General features: G+C 42.6%; 1 protein-coding gene across 2 annotated transcripts in view; it reads left to right on the forward strand.

The window, feature by feature from the left end:
* ARHGAP20 (Rho GTPase activating protein 20) overlaps window positions 1–25,254 on the forward strand; it is a 48,017-nt gene extending 22,763 nt beyond the window's left edge. For both annotated transcript variants that reach the window (XM_031066089.1, XM_005431706.3), the window contains 11 exons: window positions 1,742–1,783; window positions 2,670–2,754; window positions 5,410–5,487; window positions 8,970–9,036; window positions 10,964–11,146; window positions 15,361–15,539; window positions 18,468–18,629; window positions 19,627–19,736; window positions 19,977–20,166; window positions 20,609–20,720; window positions 22,299–25,254. In XM_031066089.1, the coding sequence (XP_030921949.1) occupies window positions 1,742–1,783; window positions 2,670–2,754; window positions 5,410–5,487; window positions 8,970–9,036; window positions 10,964–11,146; window positions 15,361–15,539; window positions 18,468–18,629; window positions 19,627–19,736; window positions 19,977–20,166; window positions 20,609–20,720; window positions 22,299–23,395 (2,305 nt within the window). In that variant the 3' untranslated portion in view covers window positions 23,396–25,254. The remainder of the gene's footprint in view (window positions 1–1,741; window positions 1,784–2,669; window positions 2,755–5,409; window positions 5,488–8,969; window positions 9,037–10,963; window positions 11,147–15,360; window positions 15,540–18,467; window positions 18,630–19,626; window positions 19,737–19,976; window positions 20,167–20,608; window positions 20,721–22,298) is intronic.
* Window positions 25,255–26,848: the final 1,594 nt, after the last annotated feature.

The following is a 26,848-nucleotide window of genomic DNA, read 5'->3' on the forward strand; positions in this document are numbered from 1 at the left end:
TAACAAGTTATGTAAATGTTTCTAGGCTGACAAGTCATGAGACTATCACAGATTCATTTCAGCACCAGTGAATGTGGGGAGCAGGAACTTGCTGATTCTCAAACCAATTCCTTCTACTGCTCTGAGGAAGCTGCCCTCCATACCTCATCTTCCGTCTCACTTATCATTTTAAAAATTGAGAAAATACATGATTTGGCAAAGCACTTTCTGTGCTGCAAACTTGCTTAGTGGAAATTACCTTTTTTTGGTATAACTGGCAAATACCTTGACTAATTAATAAGATGAACTACAAATATTAAGCAGCCAAGCTAATGAAAGGATCAAAGACACTCTTGTATGACAATTTTAAACAGAAGGCCATGTATTGGAAGTAGCAGAAAACTTACAGTGAAATAATGACCTTTGTCCTATTTCTCTTTTTTGATTTAATTGTGCCAGAGAAAATGTCAAAATTCCTCTTAAAGCCGAATCTCTGAATTTTAATATCAAGAAAAAAATTTTGGCTGTCTTTGCAGCATTGACTGTAAGACACATAAGAGCTGTAGAGGTAATTTCAGTGATTAGGATAATTTTAGTCTCAGCAGGAGGGCTCTTTCATTGCTTTGAACGAGGGGAGGGCACCGTCCCCCTGAAATCCCAGCTGCTTTGCCTGAGTCTCAGGAATCACATTTTCTTCTTTATCAACACAGAGCAAAAGCTGGAGTATCTGGCTTAATTTCTATGTCCCATTGTCCATACCTAAGGACAATGTTGTCTACAAATTGCACTCTCCTGAGCTGGTTGTGCTGTTTGTTTTTTACACATAATAGTCTCGAAACAGAGATGAAATTTTCTGTTGATTTTCAATTGAAGTCTTGCCAAAATTTCAGGAGCTCTGCTCTAAAGACAGTATGTGATCCTTTATAGATAACTGAAAGTAGTTGAATAAGAAAGCAATAGCTTCAGTCAAAAACAGCTAGAGATTTACAGAAGTGAAATTATTTGATGTCTGGAGTTACAAAGAAAAATCTAAAGGGCCATGCGTGAATGCATAGATGTGTTTGTGAATGCATCGAGTAGGTTTGTAGTTCCCTAAATGCCTGCTGTGTGAATTTGAAAAACTAGATTTGCAAAAGCAGCAGTGGAAATAGCAGTTACATTTGGGCTAGGATTTAAATCAAGAAAGTTGAAGCAAAATTAGGTTAGATTCCTTGAACTGTCATATTATTAGCTATATTTTACTGGGCTGCTTTTTATCCTTCCAAGTATACACATGAGATAAAGAGAAATGAGATAAGCCTCGAAATGTCCGAAGTTAAGCCCTACTAAGTACAGTGGGCTTTTATGTGCTTTGTGATGTGCTGATAAAACAAGTAATAAATAGGAATTAGAGTGGAAAGAAATCTGTGTATCTGAGGAAATACCTTTAAACTTTTGAATTAAGCTTTTTTTTTTAAGTGCCCTCCTCTTCTATTTGGACATTACTTTCAGAGTTAAACACATTTCCTACGAAATTCACTGGTGAAGCTTTACCTTCTGTGGCAAAAATGGTAACTGGCGATTTTGATCTCCCTGACAGGGTTTTCCGCTGACTTTGCAGGGAAGCAGACTTTTCGTTCAAATCTGGATAAACCTTTTAGTTTTTGTAGGTATTTATGAAATTGCAATCAAGAGAAGGTTCATTCCATTGTGGTTTGTAGAAGGACTGTTTTGGTATTAGAATGATGGCTGATTTGTCCTGTTTTTCCTTTAATTCTTTCAGGTCTGCAGAACAAAAGGAAACATGGCTGTCTGTTTTGCAAAGGTACTTTATTATATGGTCTTTAAAGACACTGAGAAGAGCCCTGGTCTAGACCAGTGATTCCCAAGCTGTGGTGCTTATGCCATCATGATAGATAAGCTCTTTTGAATATTAAGAAAAAAAATCTCATGCCTTCTCCCTCAGAAGATGTTGTGTGCTTTATGCAACAATCCCTGTGCAAGGAGGGAATTGCTTCTCTGTGCTCAGCAGAAAACTGGAGCAATTTCTGACACACATTGTTCCTTCCCAACGCAGCAACAGGAGCCTCTGCCACCATGGCTTGAGTTGAGCCTGGAGCTCTTTCCGTGGTGGTGGCATTTAAGCAAGCCCAGCTCAGAAACCTCTGCTCTAACCTGTCTGCTGCTCAAGGCTGGCTGTATTTTGTTCTGAAAAAACATGCCCAGTGCTGTAGGGTTCTGTTTTCTGTTTGCCCGGTTCTTCTGGTTGAGGCTTGTGTCTTTACCTGCTTCTTCAGAGTACTTGGGTTGTTTTAATCATCCTGCTGAGATGATTTCCACTTCACTGTTCTCCTGTTCAGTCCTTTAAACTAGTCTGTACTGATGGAACTGATTCCAGGAGGAGTCTGTAGTGCAGACTCAGGCATCACAATGATGGGTAGTTTTAGCTTGATTTTGTTCCATTTTTTGTCTGCTGCTTACTCTGATTTCTGCAATGAACTTTAGTGCAAGAGGGCATTACTAGGGGCCACAGTCAGCCTCCCTTCCAGACACTGCTGGGTGCTCTCTTGTCCTCAAGATCTTTCTACCGCAGTACATCTGCAAACCATCTCCTTCTTACCAAGTTACTGCTTGATTGCTGTAAAAATCTGTGTCTTGCTATTTATGTGTGCAGTATTAAAAATTTACTTGTTTTGTACTTGTTTTGTCAGTCGGATAAGAGAAGAGAAGGAAAAGGACAATCCTAAAAGCATCCGCCTGACGATAATTGCAAAGGACGTGGGGACTTGTGCATACGTAAGTGTTCTTCAGATAAACTGGGCTCCAAATCCACATCACCTAGGAGTGCTAGTCACCTGCAAATCCTTTGGATATTGAGCGGTTTCCTTTGGTTTGCAATCTCCTTTAAGGATTCAGCCCCTCGAAAAGTCTTGGCATAGACCGCCCAGTCTGTTCCCTGTCTTTAATACACAATTTCTGTTTTAAGGGCAGTGTGCTTGGTAAGAAATACTGGTTCTGGCACATGAAGTAAAGACTGTACAGTGTGAAGTCCCAAGAAACACCTCTAGTAGAATTTATGCATAAGCATCTCCAGAAATGTTCGCTTTTTTTTTTTTTTGCTTATAAAACTTATCTAATCCCACAGCTGCCTTCATGAAATTCTTCAAAGTTGCAGTTGTTTTATTGTTTATAATAATCTTAAGTCAGTAAATCAGTGTATAAGAGCACCCTGAAATTGCCCTAAGCATGTTAATCATCAAATAATTTATTTTGGTGAATTTATAGGCAAAGACTAGATGGTAAAGGAAGGTCTTTTTGAGTATATAATTTTTAACCTATGTAAGCTAAATTCTTGTATGTAGCCAGTTCCATAGAGATACCTTAGCATTCAGTGATAATCAAACCATTCTTCCTCTGCTTTATGTCATTTCTTTCTAACTGTGCTTGTGACATCTGTATTTCAAGCTCAGAATCCTAAGGAGCACGGACAAGGGCATAAGAAATTTTCACAGAAGTTAGATTTCACTGTAAGTCTTTGCCCAATAATGACTCTCCACTTAGAATTCTATATTTGCATAGATGTAAGCATAAAGGAATCTGCCTTTTTGTTGTTTTTTTTTTTTCCCAGAAAATCATTATTAAGGTAAACAATGACAGAATTGCCAGGTTGCTAAGACAAAAGTTAATAAGCAATACTAATAATTGTGACAGTTCAAATGCAGGACAGCAGATGAAGGTCTGCTCAGGTGTAAAAGTCTATAAATCATACATGCACTCAGGTGTTGCAGTCTTGTGCCAGGGTTTGTTGGGGCTTTCTGCAGTGTCTTTTCTCCTTAGCTATAATTAGCTCATGTGCCATATATGGTCCCTTGATACTGACAGTCCTAGGAATGACACTCTGTAGTCTAGATATTATCAGTAATAATTCAGTAGAGGAACAGATGGAAATCTTGTGATGCACATAGTTCTTACGGTGCTGTGGTTCCTGTGCTACAGCAGCTGGAGACACCCAAGAATTATTTCATTTTTGGACAGTAGAGAAGGCTGAACACAAGGCACAAACTGTATTCTAGCCAAGAGCAAAACTTATGCAAATGTGCTGACCTACGCCTGAGAGCCAGATGTCATTGCTTCAGGCAAATTTAAATTTTTTATGGTATGAGCGTTCAGATCTGTCCTGAAGCAAGATACACAGTATTCTCACTACTTTGCTTTCATTGCAGTGGCAGCTTGTTACTGCCAGGGTCTTAGACAAAGGTACAGCTCAGATCTTTTTTAAATGCAAACTGTCAGGGGTTTGTTTCACCTGAACATCTTATGGCCAGCATAAAACTGATGTGCGACAGGGTATTGCAGACTCTCTTGGGACTGGCAGTAAACATCTGCATCCCAGCTCTTCCACCTTCTGTTCTTTAAGGTGGGCCTGGGTGGTTTGTTGCAGTGGGCTTGCTTTGGTTCTGCCAAGCCTTTATTCTGGCCATGAAGCAGCTGCAATCCACAAGCTGTGCAGTCCTGGTGGCAGAGCCAAGCCAGCCTCTAACAGGGGCTCAGTGACCTGTGCTGGGTGTGTGGGAGCTGGCTGGGAGGCCCGGCCAGCGTGGGTGTGGTGCTGCAAGCATTGGAGCAGCCCATGGAGTGAGGAACAGGGCGCTGCCCAGCAGGGCAGGAGCAGCACTGGTGCCAGGCAGCAGGTGCTGAAATCTCCCTCTGGAAAGACAGCTGTGGGAAGTGGCACTTTGGCCGACACAGAGCTTGGCACTTTGTGCCGGTCACTGTAGCTGGTTAGAAAGTGGGGTCTCTGCTGCTCTGTGCTTTTCCACACTGCCTATCTGCAGATTCTGGAGGATGCTGGAAAGGTCTTGTTTTAACTGGATGGAACATTTCCAAGAGGAAGTGCTTCTGGTACTAAGCCAAATCTAGCTTTGAGAAATCTATATAGAATGTGGGAAAGGTTATGGGGATGAACAGCCTGTGTACAATTCTTTCTTACCACAGAGATCTTCAGTTGAAAAGGACAGAAATTAACAATTGATATATCACTGAAAAAAACTCCCTGAAATGTTTCATTTTTCAAAGGAAACTTCCATGCTTTTAAATTAATCAAACCATTATGTTTCCTTTATGCAGTGTATAAAAGTGCAGTTAGTGGTTCTGACTTCTTGCATATTTTAATGTGGAAGTCATGTCCCAGTAATTGTAATACTCTCTTCTGATTGAGCTGTTGGGGAAGCAGGAAGCAAATATGGAAAGTGTGTGACAAAGCAGAGGAATCAAACCTTGGTCTCAGACAGCTAGACCTTTATCTATGTAGTATATTTATCAAGTAAAATTTTAACAGGATATTCTCATTTTTTCTAACAATGAATTATGCAAAGCTACTGTGCTTCCGATACTCTTTGCAAATCCAAACTTTTAATTCCACTTTCCCCTTCTCTTTTTTTCTGTTCACAGTCAAAAACCCTAAATGTAACCAATGTTGATACAGCAAATGATGTAATTCTGATGGCCTTGCAGCAGCTGGGAATTAATGTAAGTCCTTGCACCAGTTTTAACGAGTCTTTCTTTGTAGCTACTTTTAACAATCAGATCTTCCCCTTCACTTTTTCCAAGTTTTAGGATATGAACATTAATTAAATCCTTTAACATAGTAGTTCAGAGTTGTTGAAATGCAGCAGAAGTATCTTGTTAACATATAGACCTCCAGAGATTATCAAGTGCCTTAAAAGTTTTGAGTGAACCTCTCATCCCTGTAAGGGATCAGTCACGTTTCAAGTTGCTTTTAAATCAAGTTGCTTTCGCTGATGCCTAAGAGGAGATATCGTGACACAAGAAGTGAGAGTTAGATAGAGCTCCTTTTGCATGCTTCAGTGTGAACAAGAAGCCTGCTGGTCTGCCTGTTAGCTGGTTTCAAAGTGTGCAGACGTGCATGATCAGCTGTGTCCCCAGATTGCACTGCTCCCAAGTGTCCCAGTCAGGTACTCTAAATATCCTTGGACCTTTGGAGTTATGTGATGCACAAATGTAACTGAGTGCATGGAATCTGAATGCACCCAATTTAAACAGTGTCCTGAAACTGTTTTGGAAAAAGGCTTTTACAGAACTTATGATAATGCAGGGTAGTGTGCCAGATAGATGCAGTGATCCCTGCTAGATCAAGTCCTGCCTCAGCTGGCTTCCTTTGCCCTAAACCAGACTAGGTAGTGCCTCAGTTGTGGTAGAGGATCAGTGCCAGGGACAAGAATTCTGTTTCTCTCACTGTGTTTCACAGCATGGCTCCAACCAGTACCAGTGATCATCATACAGAAGCTCCTGGTGACAGCTTTTTAACTGGTCTATCAGCTTGCTGTTTGGGTAACAAGGTTTTTTAAAATGTTTTACTCATGATGCATACATTGATCTCATTTCATGGAATCTGACAAGTCTTTCCTTACCACAGCCCTGAGTGTGAAGAGTCAAATATGATGAGCAAAATGCCACTGTTATGCTTCTCTGGGGCTTCTGGAGACTCACAGCAAAAGTTGGAGTAACCTCAGAATTTGCCTTCCCCAGCATCCATTATCCCTAATTTACACAGGCTTTTAATGCAGGAGTCTGTTCTGATAGCTTGGCATTTCCCAGGCACAGCAATTTGTGTCTGCCCATCTTGTTACTGCTCAGACATCTCATTTACACCAGGGCTGGGGTCCTGGCTCAGAATCCAGTAGTCCATTTAATTAAGGAATCTCTGGAGTCGATAGAGGGATTGCAAGGTGAAAAGGATAAAAGGTGAATTAAAATTAGGATTTTAATTGCAGATCGTCTCCCCTGCTCTGCACCAAAAATCAGGAGACTAAGTGCTATTACAGCTGCAAGTCTTTATTGTGATGTGCTTCATTTTTACCCATTTTACGGGTGTCATTTGCACTTCCTCACTTTGTGTACAGAAAAACCAGGAAAATTGTAATATTTAAAGAGAATACTTGGAGATTAGCAAGACAAGGAGCTGGTTGGGTTTCAGCATTGTGTTCTTTTGTATGTATCACAATCAACCTTTGCCTCCTCTTTACGTTTTTATTTCAAGTAGAAAAAGAATGAAAGTCATATGAAAGATGTAAAACCTTGCCTGCAGAATTATTTGCCCAGCTAAGATACTACATTTTTTACTGCTTCTTTATAGCAGAAAGCTTTTTTTTTTCATTAGAGGCGTATCATAAGATTAGCAATAAAATCAAACAAGCTAAATAAATTAAGCTGTAGCCTGCATATCAATCAAACACCCAGCCCCCTGGTAGGATTGTTCTGGCTGTAAGGAAGCTCTGCCTTACGTGCTGTATCAAGGTTTTTTATTTCTGTCCACAGAGAACCACTTGAAAAGAGCTCCATGACTTTTCAATGGCACTTATAAAAACTACATTTCACATATTGTGTGATTAATGGGGCTATTACTTTGGTTGAGTTCACTCTGGTTTAACGCATCAGGGTTTGTTCCTCTGTGGTTTCTCTGGTAAAATGACAGCTAGCTTGTGCAAAATGGCATTGATCATCTGTTCCAAATTATCAAGTGGGGCAGAAGAAAGGGCCTTGGGTTTCTCAGCTTTGTAAGTACACTTGCTGACTTTTCTGGGACAGTCACATTTATCCTGACAAATGGCCTCATAAAGCCATAAAGGACAGCATTTGCAGTCAGAGATGAGCAGTCTGCCTTCTGCAACCACGCTTAACTGGCCCTTCCCTTCCCTGCTTCCCCTTCACAGCAACGAGCCCTTTCATATATGTCTGTGAAAGGAAAAGCAAATACCCTTTCTTGTGCTCTTCAGCTGTATTTATTTGCTCCTGGCTGCTTGCCCCAAGGCATCAGAGATGTTTCCAAAGCCTATTTATTTTCCTTCTGCCCCCTGCTAGCTGACTTAACAGCAGTGCTAATATGGGCCAGAAAGCTCTGTCAGTCAGAGAGCAAGCTGCAGAGGCTTTGTTGGGTGTATCAGCATTACATCAGGTGCATGCAGCAAGTAGGAAGAGTCTCAAAAGCCTTAGGAACACTGGGTGAAGGTCCAGAAAATGCAGAATAGTGGGCAAGTCTGTTTAAAAGGAGGTAGGAATTAACTTTGGATCTAAGTAAATGCTGTCATGAGGTATTTATTGCTTTTTATAGCCAGAAAACTTTTAGATTTTAAACTATCCTGATTTAATAGTGTCACCAAAAAGGGATTTAAGGTAAAATAGATCACTTTTAATGCAGTGTATTTATCCACTTTTTCTCTTGTACATTTATGCTAAAGGCAGTATTTAGAATTCGCTTTAATTTTATTTTATTTAAATCAGAGGTTTTCACAGCTTTTCCCAAAAATGATCACATTCCCCAGTCTTTTGAAAATCGTCTCTTTTGATGTAAATTTATCCTCTCTGCTGTACACTTTAAAAGAGGGCTCAGTAGTCTTAAAACACCATCCAGCAGTCCCAAGCCCTTCCACACATAAGGGCTGCACAAAAAGGCTGACAGCAGCCCTGCAACAAGATTTTGGGGCAGCACTGAGTGCCAGGAGCCTGGGGCTGTCATCCTTGCCTTGACATCATTAGGGTGGGCTCAGGTGGAGGTGCTCCTGCCCTGTGCTCCAGTGTCAGTCACAGGATGCTGTTGGCTCACCAGCCTGAGCTCCTCCTGCTTAGAGATGTAGGGAAGCTGTGGAGAGGGTGGAGCAGAGTAGTGAAGTGGGCTCTGACATCCATCCCTCTGCTGCCAGGAGGCACTCCAGTCTGAGGGAAAAAACTGGGGGCAAATCTCCCCCTTTTTCTTCAGAAATGATGGGCTCCAGCACCTCTCACTGCTCAGAGCTGAGCCCAGGTCACATAAACCACATTGCACATGGCAGACACGCAGGAATTTTGCTGGTGGCAGACTTGGGCACTACAAAACTAAAGGGGATTCCTTTGACCCTGCTGGCAAGGTGCAGATTATCCTTATATTGTGAGAAACTTATGTGAGAACCTGTCCTTAATGGCTGACAAACTGATTCTTAATTTTGGTTTTAAAGGGCTCTGAAAAAGACTACAAGCTATGGGTGATTTCAGGAAGAGAACATGCTCCTTACCCTCTTATTGGTAAGTTGTTGACATTGTTTTGTTTTTCAATATTCACTCAGTTACTACTGCTGTAGACGCAAGAAATAGAGAGAAGACTGAAGCTCAGTTTCCTCTTTTGTTTTGTTTTTCCTATTTTTTCTCTTACTTCCCTATCACATGAGTATGCCTCTCTGCAGAGTTAGGGAAATGATGATCCTTTGTTTTGAAGAGCAATTGTCTGCTTGTGTCACTAAGAGGTTGAAGAAGTTCATTTATTTCTGCCCCAGTTTTGCTGCATGAGCCCCAGAGTTTCTGCAGAGTTGGCCTCTCCAGTCACCTCCTCTTCTGGAGGTTGTCCAGCTTTCCCATATTTCTTCCTACACCTCCACAGCATTGTCCCCTCCTCAGCAAAACTCAGCAGAATTTTGAGAAATGATTTTTCCTTCCACAACTCAAGTTAACTGATTCAATCCTTTCCAATCCTATATTTCTCATTCTAGCTGACAGCTCCCCTCTGATTAGGAGCAAATTAGTGCTTATTAATTTCTAAAATGATTTTCAAAACATTTCAGGACCAGGAATCAACAAATCTCAGAAGTGATTGGATGGAGTGATTTGACTTTGGCCCATGATTCACTAAGAACAAATCCCTTTCCATTAGTAAGAACATTTCCCTGTAGAAGCCCAGCATTACTTGTGCTGCATGAGTTTGCAGATGATTAGAACAAGAAAAACTTGTATATTTTCTGGTTTTTTCTCCTGCAAATCTAATCCTGGTAAATCTTAGCATTCCTTCTCAAAGTAACCTTAGCTAGAAATGCTTCACTGGAGTCAGACAACATTAATATTTATAAAATGTCTAACTTGTGCACCTTATAGAGAGTGCGAACTGTTTTGCCTTTGAAACATACCAGACTTTGGGTTTCTGACCATTACTGTGTATTTTCCTCAGATCAAATCACATCCATGGCTTTAAACATAGAACCAGAGAATTCAGAAATAGGGAAGGGCTTTCTAATTGACTGACTCTCACTGCAAATTCAAGTTGCAATCCTTGGAAAAGAAGAATCTGACATGAAAGTGATGCTGTTCTTGATGCTTATGCAGAGGTTTATTAGATAAGGCAAACTTTTTTTACAGGTGCACGTCAGAAGCAGAGAGTTTGCCTGTGCCATAGCTTCATACTATAATCACAAATGACACCTCTTCCATTCTCTGAGTGTTCAAGTCTAACTGCAAGCTAACTAAAACATCTTAGCATTGCATCCACTTTTCATATATTTAATCCACCAGGTCTTTAGACAAGTCGGAAAAGCATCTTTCCGGTGGCATTTGTGAAAGCTCCTCCAGAAATGAATTGCCTCTGTGTAGTCCCCAAGGATGCTGGTTAAAGCCAAGCATAGCTCATTTGCATCAGCCCTGCGATTGATGTTTCCTTCCTGTTTCAGCCTCAGACAGGAACCATAATTGTGTCTCATTTGACTGAGTTGATGGCTGTTGGACTTAACATGCTAAGGGAGGGAAGATCACTTCCATACTGGAATTTTTTTGGTTTTGCATGCTCAGCAGAAATTTGACGTCTCTGATCCCATAATCTCATTTCTCTCCAGAATTATGTGAGCAAGCAGTACCTAAACTTTCAGTGCCACAATAAAAGCGGGAGAAAGAGTAAACCCTGATTTCAGAAATAGTCACTTTTATGTTTTTCTGAGGGGCTTTTATGTGATACAGCTGTAATAGATCCGATTCTACTTTTACATCTGTTTAACTACACCAGACATGGTAACTCCCTATCTGCCAGTGTATGATTTATGCCCGTGCAAATATGGAGAAAAGCAACAATTCTTAGATTACTGAGACAGTGCTGCAGGCCAGCAAGCAAAATCTGCTTTTCCTCCAGGGCAGATGGAGTTTTGCAAGTCTCCAGTCAATCCAACAGAGATTATTTCGATTTCTCTTTGAACAGGCCACGAGTATCCCTTTGGAATTACAATGAGCCACATTCGTGACGCCATGCCCCACGGATCAAAGCCCTGTGCCTGCCCCAGGCAGCTCCAGGGCCCTTTCTTGCCGGAGCAGCTGCCCCAGGAGCTGCAGTGCCAGTTTGTGCTGAAGCCCAGCCAGGTGGCCGTGTGCCAGCAGCTGAACGGTACGTTGTCCCCTCAGCCCAGATCTGTCCCCACACACAGCCTGGCCACCTGGCTCTGCTGCAGAAGGCACATGTGCCGGGCTGGGGGCGCAGTGGGAAGCGCAGAGGAGTGTGCAGGTGTATCTTCCAGCTGCTTGGGGGGTTCTGCAGTGTAGCTTTCACTGATCTGAGTGTGCCGTTGTATATGCGTCATCTTTGGAAGTTACATTTTGACAAGCTGCCTGTCAAGTGATTGTTCTAAAGTCAGCAAAAGAAAGGCAGAATCTCTCTCTCCCCTGCAATTTTTGTGAGTCTTGTTAGCTGAGCTTCTCTCTGCAGCCCTTGCTGTGCTCTGTAACTAGACAGGGTGGTTTCACAGTTCAAGAGTCAAGGCTTTGGCACAGAATTCCCATGCGACATTTGGGAGGTCCTTCATCTCATAAAGTACTTAGGACAGCACTGCCTCACTGGGACCCTCAAGTGGCAAAGTCTAGGCAGCTACCTGGGTACCTAGATGAGGTAGAGCGAATAGAACTGAGTGAATAGGACTTTATTTCAGTGCTCTTTGAGTAAAATAAAGAAGATAATATTTTCTTCTGCCTTTGGCCTTGATGCTGCAAAAATAAGAGCATCTGCACTCCGTTTTGCACTCTATTGTCAATGACACAATGACTGCGCTCTGCTCATGATAAAACAAATAAGGAGATAGTGACAGGATTGGGAGGTTAGACTTAGGGCAAGGATACATCCCATAGTGTGTTTTTGTTGTTCTTAACACACTAGCATTCTCAGCTCAACTAGGAACTCTGCCCTACTTCACCATTAATAACCGTATCATAGAAAAAATAACATCCACACTGTTATCTTGGGCACTCCCCAATACTTAAGATCTCCCACAATATATGAATATTAATAGAATCCATTTGTAATGGTTTTAGAAATTAAATACAGTGAAGCTATACCAGAGTCCATTACAAATTATTCTGGAAATTGATTATATTTTATATAAATTAATTTCCTTTCCACATGCATTCATCCATCCCCCTCCCAGTAATTTGTATCATATATTACTTCATGGCATATTTTAAGAATGAGGCAGTCTAGCAAAGGGGTGTAATTAGGTTTACAGGCCCTGCTTTGGCAGCTGATGTTGACTGGCAAAAGAAAATAGAAATGCAAATCAGGCCTGTAGAGTTCTAATGCAGATGTGTTATCATCAGTGCTGTGCAAGCTGCAGGAGTGGAGTGAGCCTGGCTTGGGGCAGCAGAAGCCTGGGGCAATCTGCAGGTCATGCACAGGGACTGTGCTAAATGGGAGAAAGAGGCTTTTAGCACATTTACCTTTCCTTCTTTCATCAGACAAAACCTGTTAAAGTGATGTATAGGTGTAACTGCTTGCAAAGCAGGTTATCTCACCCTACAGTGCTGTTCCTTGTGCTTTTCCTGACTGTTGTGGGTTTGGAAAATGGCAAAAATTACCTGCATGCAAGCCAAGGCTATGATCTGGCTTTTGAGCTTCAAATCAGCAAGCCAACTGTGTTGGGTACCCACTGGGCACACGGCCACATACAGGGTGAATTTACAGAGTCAACGCAGTATCTGTAACCCCACACTCCACTGCCACATGCTGTGCTGTCCTCCCTGCCATCACTTCCCTGCAGTGGGACACCAAGTGCAGGACATGCTGTCCCTGCTGGAGGCAGCAAGGAGCAGCTGCCAGCTCCAGCAGTGTGCACCAGGGTGGGACAGAAGTGCAGGTGCTGACAGGCAGGTGTGACTGACAGCTGGCCCTCACATCATGTAAGTGGCTGTGTGGACACCAAAAGTGGTGGTGTAATTGCATCAACTGTCCTGGCAGGATGGTTAAAGCAGTACAGGAGAGTTTTCTGTGTGGAAGAAATGGGGTGTTTCTGTTGCCTCTGCTGTAGCCTTTCAGCATGTAACAGGAATGGTCACCTGCCAGTTAAACATAGCCATTAAATTATGCTCGTGAGCACATTGTTAAATAGAGCTGAAGATCTATTTAGAAGTTTCTGATTAGTTCCAAGGAGAGGAAATGCCATTTCCATGGCTAGGGCATTAACTATGACTAGATATTCCCTTCATGTAAAATATGAGCAAGAAGAGGTGGCTGCTGTGAGCTCTGACCAATATTTTCCAACAAACTGGTATTACTTTTTTCTGATTCTGGCTTAGAATAATCCACCAGAGCGAGGCCATGAGGTCTTTGTGTGGAAGTACTTCTGCAGAGCAATAATTGGCAGCTGTCTTGGCTGAGAGGAGTCTGGCTTTGTCCTAGTATTATAACTTCGCGCAGGTTCAAGGAAAGAAAGTGAACACTCACCCCTTTTCATCTCCTCTTCAGCTTAAGACTTGTGAATACCCTTAAAAAAGGGGGTATGAAAAGGATGAGTTTTCCCGGTTTTCAGTGAATGTTAGTTTTTAAGGGACAGGGCATTTCATTGCCACACATCAGTTGTTGGTTTCTGCCCTGGTGTGCTGAAGAACTGGCTAAGATTTCCTTCCTGTCCCAGGGGACAGCTGCAGTTTGTTGCAATGACCCCTTCTTCACATTCTCAGTTTGAGACATGGCTGTTAGGGGGGGAACAATCAGTAAGAGACTGAGAAGAGTTCCTAATTTTAAAACTCTTTTTTTTCTTCACTTCTGCTATTCCTTGTTCTCCAAAATAACATCTTAATTTTTGCTTCCACTGAGATCTACAGGGTTTACAGAAAAAACACCAGTATGCATTTGCTGTTGTGTCACTAGAATGCTGGCAAACCTTGGTTTGTGAAACAAGCCTTATTCGGGTGTCAGTATCTATCAGGTGTCAATATCTTGCTCATCTGAAGGAGAAATTATCGTTTTGAAAGTTACAGATCAGTTATGGTCTCCCAAAACATAATGTTAGATCCTGCCAGACTTACATTTCTTGAAGCTTTGGACTGCTTAAAATGTATATCCTCATTATTTTTTATGAAAAGCATTTTTCTTCAGGCTTTCACATTCATATGTTCACATTTTTAGTTAAACTGTAACTTTTCATCCTGTTAGCATCTAATGAAAAGACTTCCACCCATTCCCAAAGGGAGCATGATCTGGAATGGAATGATCTATAATGAAAATCACTCTTTGAGCTAAAAACCAAATTCTAATAAAGTATAGGAGAGAATAAAGTATTGGAGAGAAAAATCTGGTATTGTACCACAATCCTTAATTCTTCAAGACTTGGTTCTGGCCTCCACAACAGCAGAAAGTAAAATGTTTGGGAGAACCAGCTAATTAAAATGTGTATGGGGTAGGCAAGCAACTAAATCAATGCTGATTGGCTTTGAAAACATCTCAGAAAGGAAAAATATATCAGATTAAGTTTTTCCCAGTCAGTGCTTCTGTCATAAACAGTCTGCCCTCCTTTTCCCTTTAGCAGTAACCCATGCTGTTAAGAAGACCGTGGCTGATGTTGAGAAAAGTCATATAAAAACCCCATTTTTGTGTCCCAATACCAGTACTTCCTTCTCTCCACCCTCCAGACAGGAGTTTCAGTTAGTTGATGTCTGATGAGGTGTGTTACAGTGGGGACAAGCAGAGCCCATCAGTGTGCTGGCAGCGTGCTGCAATGCCATCTGGAAGGCAGTGATTAAAGGGCAGGCACCATCCCTGGGCCACAGTCAGCAAATGCCTGGAGTGAGGACACTGATGATACTCCTGCTTTGTGGAGAAGAGAGCCAAGGCAGTGGCCTTTCCTGGTCTGAAAATGCCCCATCCCATTAGTTGATTCTCTGGTGGTATTTGTGGGGAGAGTCTCCCACATTGTCAGGAGAGCTAGGATCACCCTGGACAACCTGCTGAGGTGAGGGCAGTGGATTTGCCGCCATGGGTGGAAAATGAGTTATTTAGCAGAGTGCAGCTGTGTGAAGTCAGCAGGCTGAGGTTTGCCATCCTGCACTTGGTGGAGAGTGCTGACATTGCTCCAGCAGTGCAGGACAGATCCTGGTGATCCCCTTCAGGGCATGAGTGAGGCAACACATTCTACACACACACACACACACACACACACACACTCACACTCACACCCACAGAGCTATGTGCATGGTGGATTAGGCTTAGCTGGATGCAAGGAGTTGGTTGAGTTCATGACATTTTTTCCTTTGAAACCATAGCAACCACCAAAACCCAAATACTGGAACTAGAATTGAAATGCATTTCTCGTAATAAACACCCTTCTCTTTCCCCAGACTTAAGCCAAAAATCGTTTAAAAGGAAAAGATCTATCATAAATTGGGCTTTTTGGCGTGGCCCAGGCACTCACTTGGACAATGCACCCCTCTCCTCAACATCTGCTGTTCCTGGGAAGCTCTTTGGCCTCTTACTAACAACCATCTGTGAGGATGACAACCTGCCCAAACCCCTCTTGGTGAGTCCCAGGCTCAGGGTTGGGTCTTACAGTGGTGGAATTTCTCCGTGGGGTAAATGAGGATATGTTTGTAAATGGGACATTGAAATTACCCAAGCAAAGAAGCCAGAAAGGTTTCCATAGGGAAACCTCATTTGTGATTCCCAGCAAGAACTTTGGTTTTGAGCATATTCTGTGGTCAGGCCCAGTTAATAACAGCTTGAGAAATGCATGTGATCAGTCTGCTGCTCTGGGCTATTTCTCCTTTATAGCCCATGCTATAAGGCTGGTTCTCTAATCCTCGCTCACACAGTGTAAATAAATGCCACATTCACACATATTTTTTAAACTACTCCCAAGATCTCTGTAAAATCCCCACATCCATAAATGTCTCATCCACTGTCCCATATAGGCAGCCCACGCATGCATAAAATGCCACCTGCCCATAACCAGGCAATTTCAGAGCCTTGAAGTCATTCCAGGGCAGGCAAGCATCCTGAGTCCTCATTTTTGGTCTGACAGCAGCACTGCAAAAAATAGGTGGCAGTGTAGAGACTACAGTAGCATCTTTTCATCCTGTCTTGAGGGAGCTGTGGTGCTATGGGCGCTCTCAAAACCAACTAGGAGCATGAAAAAGGTTGTCCTAGAGCCCATTCCTAGTCATAATTAAGGCGTGTATGTGACAATTTTGGTCGTTAGAAGGCCCTGTTGTCAGTACAGCAGATGAAGTATTTACAAAGTGGGAATGAGCCCTGCAGGATTGGGCCCTTCATCCTGACTTCTGGCTGGAAGAAATTGCCAGAACCCCGCTGAAATCAGCGGGGTCACACCAGTTTACAAGAGGAGGTGTTCTGTCTCCTAAGCTGGTGCTTGGTGTGCTGCTTTATTGCTGCCTGAATAGTGAATCATACCAGGATGTTCCAGGTCTTTTAATAGTGTTTTCTTTTGAAGGAGAAGTGTGCATTTTTATTATTTAGGTTATTTAAATAAGCTCTCCAGAGATGGATTCTGTGTGGCTATGATCACCTGATCTCTCCTTCTCTCTGTTTAAGAGATGAGCCAATGCTGCACTTCAGAAATTTCTCCAACACATAAATAATAGTAAATTTTTATTTTGAAAAAATCCCCAAAATTGCTAAGCATAGAATCACAGCTTGGTAGACTTCATGCTTTGAATTTTAAACATTGTGTTTATACCACAAAATAGAACTTCTGAATTCATGCATCATCTCTGGAAAATAGAATACTGGGGAACTGAATGGGATTTACTTGCAAGAGAAAAAATAGCAGGGATGAATGCTGCAGGCATGCTGGATAACTGCTTCAGAGCTTGCAACTTGCTTTCATAGCTGAAGGACTCTCTTTTAGCCATTGCCACACTGAATTGTCTTGCACCATAGCTTCCTTCATGCAATTTCATCTAGGTTTGTTAGTTTAATAGGGGCTTCCCGTTTTTATCTTGTGAATATTTTGTTCAAAATGTATTTTGAAAGGGTTTGTTTATGTGCTAACTTCCTGTGCTGTGGGGCTCGGCCTGTTTTAATGGGAGAGCTCTAAATTCCTGCAAAGAGAATGAAAATGCTGACATGAGTCCTGCTGCCATGAAGGTACTCCTCCAAAGCATCTGCACTTCCATTAATTCTTGATCTTGGACTTCTGCAAGAGTGAGAAAGAAACATGAAAGAATAAAATCAAAAGTACTAGCTTCCATTAGACCTAATTGCTGTGCTGTCTGGCAGGAGGACCTACCTTACAGCTCAGACTAGGAAAGTCCCCAGACTCCATTCCTTATCCATTACTGTTCACTAATTCAGTTTAATGATGATGGAGCAGTATCCCAGGACCCCTCCTCCTTGTCTCTTTTCTTGCCGTCATTTTTGATAACTTGGTTCTCAGGCCACTGCATGCACACAGATAATCCCAGAGACTGTCTGCACATGTTTCCCCTTTCAAAGGGATAACCATGACAGATTCTCCATGGCAAGGAGCAGGCCTGCAAGAGTTCACCTGCATGTCTGAGAGATGGCCCTCAGGAGACTGCAGAGAACTAAGCATCAAACTAAGCATCTGGCAAACATCCTGAGCACAGTATCTCAGGAGAAGTTTCTGCATTTCTTTTTCTCCTTGTTTTCCTCTTATTATTTAACAGAAAATATCAGTCCCTTCTGTTATTTTAAAAACTAGGCAGGAATCTGCTTGTTTTCCCTTCTCTGTAATAAGCTGTCTACTTGTTTAATCCTCTGCAGCCTCACTGGCTTCAGGGAAGCCACAAGCTGAGCTTTATCCCCCTTGGAGTGACCTCCCAAGCAGGAGCACCTTGCCTCAGAGCTGGTTCTGCTGACAGCCCTGAGCTGCTTGCAGAGTCTGATACTGCTCAGAAGCAGCAAAGGGGTAAAAACCTGACTCTGATCTGGTGTAGAAGTGCAGATATATATTAGCAAACAAAGCACTTTCTAGTTTAGATAAAAATCTCTTTTTTTCAGATATCAACAGTGAAACAGAATTCTATCTGTGGCTGGTGATAATATTAACTACAGTGATGAGCAGTGAGGGTCTGATATCTTTCTGCAAAGCAATGTATGGCTGAGGCCACTGTCAAATGCAAGCTTTGAGTTAGATAGACCATTCTCCTTTTCCCACACCACAGCATTTATATGTTTAAATGACTTGGCTGAAACTTGCACAGGTCCTGGAAGGTCATGAAAAAAGTTAGTGCTCAGCAGTGGCAGCACAGTATTTCTGAGGGGATGTTTTCCAAAATGAGAGCCCCAAATCACAGCTTTGCTGTGCTGTTTGGCAAGATTTGAGCTTAGATTGTGTTTGATTTCTGATATTTTTTAGGACAAAAAGGTTTTCAGCTGTGGCCAAAATGGCAAAACTACATTTTAGTGGCGCTGGACAATAAAACATATTTATGGGAAATCCTCTTTGCCTTTTTAATTTTTTTAGGACATGCTTTCCCTCCTTTACCAAGAGGGGCCTTCCACCAAGGGTATTTTCAGACGCTCTGGAAGTGCAAAAACATTCAAAGAGCTAAAGGAGAAGCTTGATTCAGGCACTGAAGTGGACCTGGCCCGTGAATCCATATTTGTGACAGCATCTTTGTTTAAGGTATGTGAAGACTGTTCCTGTCTCTCTTTTTGGGTGAGAGCAGCACAGATCCTGTGCTCAACCAGGGAGGGCTTTTCTCCAGGGACAGGCCCAAAGAGGAATGAATTAACAAGAATGGGTGGCGCATTAACCTTGTGAGGATCTCCACAGGAGGCTACCACTGAATTAGGATGAGGAAGAGGAGTAGCCAGCTTGTTTTGCTGACAGCTTTCCTGAGGTCTGTGCTATGGCCTGGTCCTGTTACCCTCTGCATATGAAATTCTAAAAGGCATGTTTGCAGACCTGTCTCCTTACACATCAGTACTACCCTACACTGCAAATCCTAGTGAGTTTATAGTGTTGCCATAAGTATTTTGATTATTTTCTCCATGCATTGTACAGTCTTGTATGTCAAAACAAACGTTCCCTGTGCAAAAAAAGCATCATAGCTTCCCTCACCCTATCTATTTTGGGAAGTTAGGATTTGGCCTTCTTCCTAAACTGCAACAATTTCCATGCTCACGGTTGAAGTGTTAGGAAAGAGGAATAGCAGGACAATCAATGATTAGTTTAAGTACTCCACTGATTAGGGGAAGGAAGGTAGTGATGCCTTGGAGTGCTTATGGTCAGGAGGTATTTGAGCTTGTCAGCTGAGGAGAAGAAACAGGGACTACAGATGAAGTGAAGTGATAAGTAAAGACAGATATTATTAAACATCAGAATAACTGGTCTCACTGCAGATTTTTTAGTTCAGCAATATCTGATGAAGCATTCAAATACCTGTATTTTGACAGGAAAAGGTAGAGAAAGGCTGGAAAATAATCACTTTAAGCCTAATCTAAAATGCCTCTATCTCAGATGATTTTCTTGTGGTTTTGGTAGTTGTGTGTAACAATATACTTACCAGCAAGTGCTGTCCTATTGATACATCCTCTTTTATCTGTGTATCTTATTCCTACTCCCTCACATGCCCCAGAACAGCTGCTCACGTGTTTTGTTCTTCTTTTCCCTTGATAAGGATTTTCTTCGCAACATCCCAGGCAGTATTTTATCATCCCAGCTATGTGATAAGTGGGTCTCTGTGCTGGATCAAGGAAATAATGAAGAGAAGATAAAAAGCATCCAAAGGTAGTTATTTATATTCTCTACATTCTTTTCCTACAAATGTATATCCCAGAATGCAGAATCACAAATATTCAACTTGCAGTTATTTTTTTTAAAACAGGAACAAAAACGTCTCTTTGACGCCCTCCCTGGTTTAATTAGTGGACCATGTTACCCTGTTTCTGCATTTCCATTATCTTGACTTGTGTATCTCTATGGAAAGTGGTCATTAATGTGAAGAATTCTGTTTTTATATGTTTTCAGGTTACTAGAGCATCTCCCCAGAGCTAATGTTGTTCTCCTGCGTTACATCTTTGGAGTGCTGCATGGGATAGAAGTGCGATCTGAAGAGAACCAGATGAATGCCTTTAATCTAGCAGTCTGCATTGCACCTAGCCTACTCTGGCCTCCTGTATCCTCCACTCCTGATATAGAAAGTGAATTTATTAAAAAGGTGGGAAACACTTTGGTGTAGCAGAAAACCCAACCAACCTTCATCCCATTCAACCACGCTGTTGGTTGCAAACATGAGAACGCTCAGTACCTCTTCAAATCAGGACTTGTCCTCTTATCAGGGCTCCAGAAACATTCATCAATCCATTCTCATAACCTTCCTGGTAGAAGGGGAGAGAGGTCATAAAGCAATGCCCAGCAAAATGCTTCCCTCATCAAGAAGATCTCTGGTTGTGGTGACCTCGGAACAGGACAGAGTAGAATGGAAAAGATGTTTACAAGGATGTGTACCAGGACAGTTTATTCAGCCCAGGAGACCGAGAGAGTAGCTCCTGGCTGCCTTCATGGATGACAGTTTGCTCCTGTTCCTCATATATATGGTGAGCTTGTCCTGAGTTGAGTAATAGAAGATCTGACATCTCTCTCCCATTGCTTTGTTGCAGATTTCTAGTCTGGTACAGTTCCTCATTGAGAATTGTTGCAGGATTTTTGGAGATGAAGTTACTTCCCTCTTTGGAGAAATACTGATGACGTGCAAGAGAGAGAACAGCTCAGGTAATGCAGATTGATGTTTTGATCCCATTAAGACAGATAAACTCAGCCAGGCAAAAGATTGGTATATTCCATGGGAAAATGCCGTTCCTTCTTCATGGGGTGTTCCCAGATACTGCTGTTCTCTTTCCATTCAATTCCCCAAAGAATTGGTCATAATTACTGATTCAATTTACCATAGACCTGGATCATATCACAAAATGCTTTCACAAAGACTTGCTCTTACACCGGTCATCTGAACCTCTCCGGTTAAAAAAGGAGGGAGGGGAAACAAAGAAAATAAAAAAAAGAAAAAAATTAGTGAAGGTTTCCTCTCAAATCTATAATTTTTGCCTCAGCCTGTGTCTTCCCAAAATATCAGGAGGTCAGTAATCAACAATGGTCATAATACAGCTGTCACACCATTATATTAGGGTTGAGAGTGTCTGTTAACTATCAAAAGAGAGATATCTCCAGAGTTTCAATGGGACATCCAGATTTTGTTGCTAGCACAGAAGAATCATGGAACTGGTGACTGAAGGTGTTTGGCAGACTAGTTGACAGAGCTTTCCAGATTATCATTAATGCTTTTTTTCTCTCCAACCCTCTGATTTTGACTGGAGTTTTGTGTCTCTCCCTAAAGTATTTCTAAAGCAGCATTTTTGTAAAATGGATTTTGTCACAGGTGGCCTGTCCTGAAAGTGGTAATGACACTTGTGTCAGCATGTCTGACTGACCGTGTGTGGCTGTTTCAAACTCCTAATGCTCTGCCTCCAGAGAGATTGGGTGAAATTTGGCATGTCCCCTCCCCAGGAGTGAAGCACGTGGGATCTGCTGTGCTGGGATGTGCTGGCAGTGAGAGCTCAGACCCATGACAGCAGGGTCACAGCAACTGAATGAGCTTTCAGGCAGGCACTGAGGCATGGTGACTGCCCGTGCATGAACTGTGTCTGCTGCAAATGTGAGATAAGACAGCTTAGCCTAACCCAGAGCAAAAGAAATTTAATGTAATTCCAATTATTGCAGGTGCAGGATAGGGTCCAGGTGCACTGCTCAGTGCAAATGAGGTGGCTGTTTAAGCTGAGCCTAAAACTTCACAGTGTTGCTCTTAAAAATATTGTATTTTCTGGAAGAAATAGAGGTAAGAAGTATACCCTGTTCTCTTCATTTGTCTAAAAGAATGAAAGAAAGGTTAAATGTTGCTTTCAATGTCCAATAATGAAAAGAAAAAATAAATAAATTGCCATATATGTATGTATGTATGTAAATTATCGTTTACAGCTGGATGAGCTACTATCCACTTAAAAAAACAAACCAAAGCAAAATCACAACAAAATCCCCCCAACCCTTATTTGTGCCATTATCCTGTATTTCTTGACTGACCAGTAGCTTAGTACTCACTTTAGCTTCTCCAGTTCAAAATTCACTGAGTAATTTTTTATGAAATTATTAGTACTTTTGCTTGAAGAATCTTTAAAAGGCAAATGCTCCTGAAAGTAAAGGACACTTGCCAGAAAAAAAAACCCACAACAATAAAAAGAAGCTGCTTGTCAAGAGGGCGGTTCAGTCACTGATGTGTTAATGCTTGGTTTGTCCTTGCAGATGTTGCTTCTCTCCATCAGAACGACTCTTCCTATGACAGCCTGGAAAATGAGGCGAATGATGAAGCTGACTCTTCCTCCAGTGACTGGATTAAAACATGTGATCAGGATTACAGAAGCAGGGAGTCTGTCTTCACTCTGAGCGATGGCGATTCGGAGCAGACAGAAGTGGACGAAATCCAAAGCCAAACCAAACTGAAGCAGTTGGAAATTTCTGACAACGCGCACCCGAAGTTTTCCTTGCAAGAAAACTCAAGCAAGTCTCCCTACTCCAGTGGTGTCACATCAGCAGCTGCCTCGGGTGCTCCCAAGGCTGTGCGGAGGCACCGGCGCTCCTCCGAGCCCGCGGTTGGCCTACAGGGCTGCGGTTCCGGCCGTGCCGAGGATGCCGGGCCACGCGAGAAGGCCACACGCAAAGCCAGCTGTGACGTGGTCCTGCCTCACCAAGATGAGGAATGTCTCTGCCAGCGCCGGTCGCTGCAGGTGGAGAGGCAAAAGCTCAGCAATCAGAGCTTGCTTGTAGGGATTGGTGTTGGTAGAAGTGACAACACAAACAAAAATGTTGAAAGGAAAGACCTGTCTCATAGTCTCCTGCCTCCAACGCCAGAGGGATTAAATACTTGCTCAGGATTTAGCTCTTTTAGCCAGTCTTCTTCTGGGACATCTCCATCTGTGTCGTCACTTTGCTCCCTGGACAGTGCTTTCTCCCAGTTCTCAGACCAGGCTCTGTTTACCTTCAGTGAAACCTCCTCCCCTTTTGATGGCACTTTCCAGTTGCTAAAGAAACACGAGGACACTGCTGCTGCTGCTGTGGCTGATGACTGTTTCCTTCCACCCACCACAGTGCCACCATCTCCACAACCTACTGACACTGGGGCTGAGAGGGGCTTGGTGGGGCCCAGCCGCAGGTCAGCACCCCTGAAACCTACTGATGGAGTCGATGGCTGTTGCATTAAGCCTGACCTTCAGCCATTGCCTCTGAAAGTCACTGGGAGAGACGGACTTCATGAGCAAAGAGGAGGTCTAGAAAAGCATTACAGCAATCCAAAGTTTGAAGAGACTGACCAAAGCTTTTTGCAGAGGAATTTTAATGCTTAAAATAAACACCATAAAGAAAATGCCTTTGGTGTTGATGTGTGTTCATTTTAAGTTTAACATCCAGATTGTTCAAATTTAATTGAGCAGTCCCCAGACTCACAGGTTTTCTTTTTTTAGGAAACTGAGTAATGTTCCAATATGAAGCTTTGCAGGAACATTGCAGGAATAATAAAAATTGCTGAAAAGCAAGCAAACAGAAATCTCCTGAAAATCTGGAAGGGACCCAGGAGGTAACTAAGGCCAGTGTCCTGTTCCCTGACCCTGCGAGGGCAGCAGGCTGCCTGCTGGGCCTCTGTCCTTGAGCACTCGAGTGTTGAGCCTTGCAGATGTGAGTCCCAGTCCTTTGTGCTTTTGATGTAGCGTGCAAAGTCAGCATAGCTTCCATAACTGTGGTACTATACTACTGTTCTGTAACTGATAAATATTACCTTCATTGTCCTCCAAGGAGTAAGTGTGTTGTTTTCTGTATGTTTATACAGTATGTTCAATAGGTGTAGTTATTTCTTTCATGCTGCAAAAGAAAGAAAAAAGTAAGCCCAAAAATATGTAAAGGGAAATGCTGAATCTTGTAACTAACACCTTGCAACTCTACGTTTCATTTACTGTGCTTTGTTGGTTGTTCTGTTCATGTTTAAGTTGTGAATAGTTTCTTAACATTGCTGTAAATGGCATTATGTATTATTGCAAGCAGAACACAGGTAATTTTATTATGCAACATCTAAAACATAAAACCACAGAATGGATTGGGTTGGAAAGGACCTTAAAGATCATCCAGTTCCAACCTCCTGCCATAGAGACAGGGATACCTCCCACTAGACCGGGTTGCTCAGAACCGCATTCAACCTAGCCTTGAATACTTCCAGGGATGGGGCATCCATAACTTTTTGGGGCAACCTGTTCTAGTGCTTCACCACTCTCTGAGTAGAATTTCTTCCTAATCTAATCCTGCTCTCTTTTAGTTTAAAACTTTGCCCCTTGTCCTGCTGCTATCTGCCTGTATAAAAAGCCACCTCCCTTCTTTTTATAAGCCCCCTTAAGGTAATGGAAGGCCTAAGTGGGATCTTCCTGAAGCCTCCTCTTCTCCAGGCTTAACAATCCCAACTCTCAACATTTCCTCACAGAGGAGATTTTCCATTCCTCTAATGTTCTTTATGGTCCTTCTCTGTACCAACTCCAGCAGGTCCCTGTCCTCCCTGTGCTGGGGCCCCAGAGCTGATGCAGCCCTGCAGGTGGGCTCTGAGCAGAGCAGAGGGGCAGAATCCCCTCCCTGGCCCTGCTGCCCGCCATGGGATGCAGCCCAGGACACGTTTGGCTCTCTGGGCTGTGGGAGCACACTGACAGCTCATGGCCAGCCTCTCATCCTCCAGCATTCCGAAGTCCTTCTCAGCAGGGCTGCTCTCAGTGAGTTCCTCTCCCAGTCTGTAGCTGTATCTGGGCTTGCCCTGACCCAGGGCAAGGTGCAGCACCTTGCACTTAGACTTGTTGAACCTCCTGAAGTTCTCATGGGCCCACTTCTCAAGTTTGTCCAGGTCCCTCTGGGTGGCATCTCGTCCTTCTGTTGTGTCAGCTGCACCTCTCGGCATCCTGTCACCTACCAACCTGCTGAGGGTGCACTCAATCTCACTGTCTGTGTCCTACATCATATAATATATTGGAGTAATGCATTATCTAAATGCTTTGAGTTTGTATAATATATCCTGTTAAATTTTGCTATTATATATGTTCTGAAAAAAATGTGTATTTTTGTACTTGCAAAAAACTGCTGCTAATTTTACAAGTTCTGTTTTGTTGTTACGGCACTGGTATTGATGTGTATGCATTCAATGCTATATATTAAATATTATTTGTTATGTCATAAATTCCGTTTATATTCTGTGGAATTTTTTTAATGTCAGTTCTACAAGCTATTGCTGAAGCAGAATTCCCAATGATAGCACTGCAAATCTTGTGTGAGAAAGGACTGAAGCATTTTTCTTCCGCTTTGGGTGGCATCATTCCTACTGCATGTCATCATCCTGTTGATTTTTGTAAATTCTAGTAATTCTCAAGCAAGAATTCCTACTCTTTTTCTGAAAACATCTAGGAGGATGTTTTCAGCTAATGGGACCCAGTCAACAATATAGAGGTGAAGAGAGATCTCATGAGATAATACCTATTGGGATTGGGAGCAAGAAAAGGAGGTGAGTAAACCAATGAATGAGAGCAAGATTTATTCTTTAATATTAGCGGGTTCTTCTTTTCATATTCAGCTGTTTTAATGAAAACAGTGGTATGCGGAATCTGATCTATAACAGTCACTTTACAAAGGTAAAATACTTTACCAAGTATTTTGCATTTTGCATTTTGAGACCTGTCATCTAACAGCCCTACACATACACCTCCTTCAAAACAAACAAAGACTGATTGATGTGATGCTATTTTGAAATAAAACAGCTACTTTGCATTTCCATTTCTTTTCAAAACAGTAAAAACCATATTGTTGTGCTGCCAAGATTACATCGAGTAGCAAATACTGATTCGTTGTATCAATAATAAAGCTTTAGAAAATCTCTAGTCTCTGCAACATAAATTTTCTGTCCTGCAAATGGTGTCTTCCTACAAGTCATTTATCCCTGCTGTCTGAAGAAAGAGTATATCAAAGTATGCTTCCATGTAAAGTGAGTTATGTGTCTCCTTTTGAGCTGTAGCTAATGCTGGAGTGATTTCAGCTTTAAATGTATGGCAGACAAGCTGGATGTAGACCCAGCACAATTTGAAATGCACTTCTGTCTTACAAGACATACACCCTGCTGCTGCACGAGCCATGTTCTGTGACAATCACAAAAAGCACTAATGGGGAAAATCACTGTCTGCAACACCTCTGGGATGTGAGCACACAGTGAAGGAATTAAATGCTGCTCAGACCCAAAATGGATCATACTGAACCTTTTTAGAGTGTCAGATGCAGCTCTGAGCACTGCAGTAAGCATCCCCCTGGCTCTGCTGTGGGTCTCCTCCATGGGCTACAGGGAGATCTGTGCATCCCTATGGATCTCCGTGGGCTGCAGGAGTACAGCTGCCTCCCCATGGTCTGCTCCAAGGACTGCAGGGGGATCTGTGCATCCCCATGGCCTGCTCCAAGGGCTGCAGGGGGATCTGTGCATCCCCATGGATCTCCATGGGCTACAGGGGCACAGCTGCCTCCCCATGGTCTGCTCCAAGGGCTGCAGGGGAATTGCAGCTCTGGTACCTGGAGCACCTCCTGCCCCTCCTCTGCACTGAGCTGGGTGTCTGCAGAGCCATCCCTTTCACATATTCTCACTCCTCTCTCCAACTGCCATTGTGCATTTTTTTTGCCTTTCTTTTACCCTGTTATCCCAGCTGCTGGGCTCAGCCATGACCAGCAGTGGGACCATCTTGGGGTGGGCTGGCTTTGGCTCTGTTGGAGACAGGGAAGTTTCTGGAAGCATTCCC

The sequence above is a fragment of the Geospiza fortis genome, unplaced genomic scaffold (assembly GCF_000277835.1).
Source record: "Geospiza fortis unplaced genomic scaffold, GeoFor_1.0 scaffold16, whole genome shotgun sequence".
NCBI classification, from domain to species: Eukaryota; Metazoa; Chordata; class Aves; order Passeriformes; family Thraupidae; genus Geospiza; species Geospiza fortis.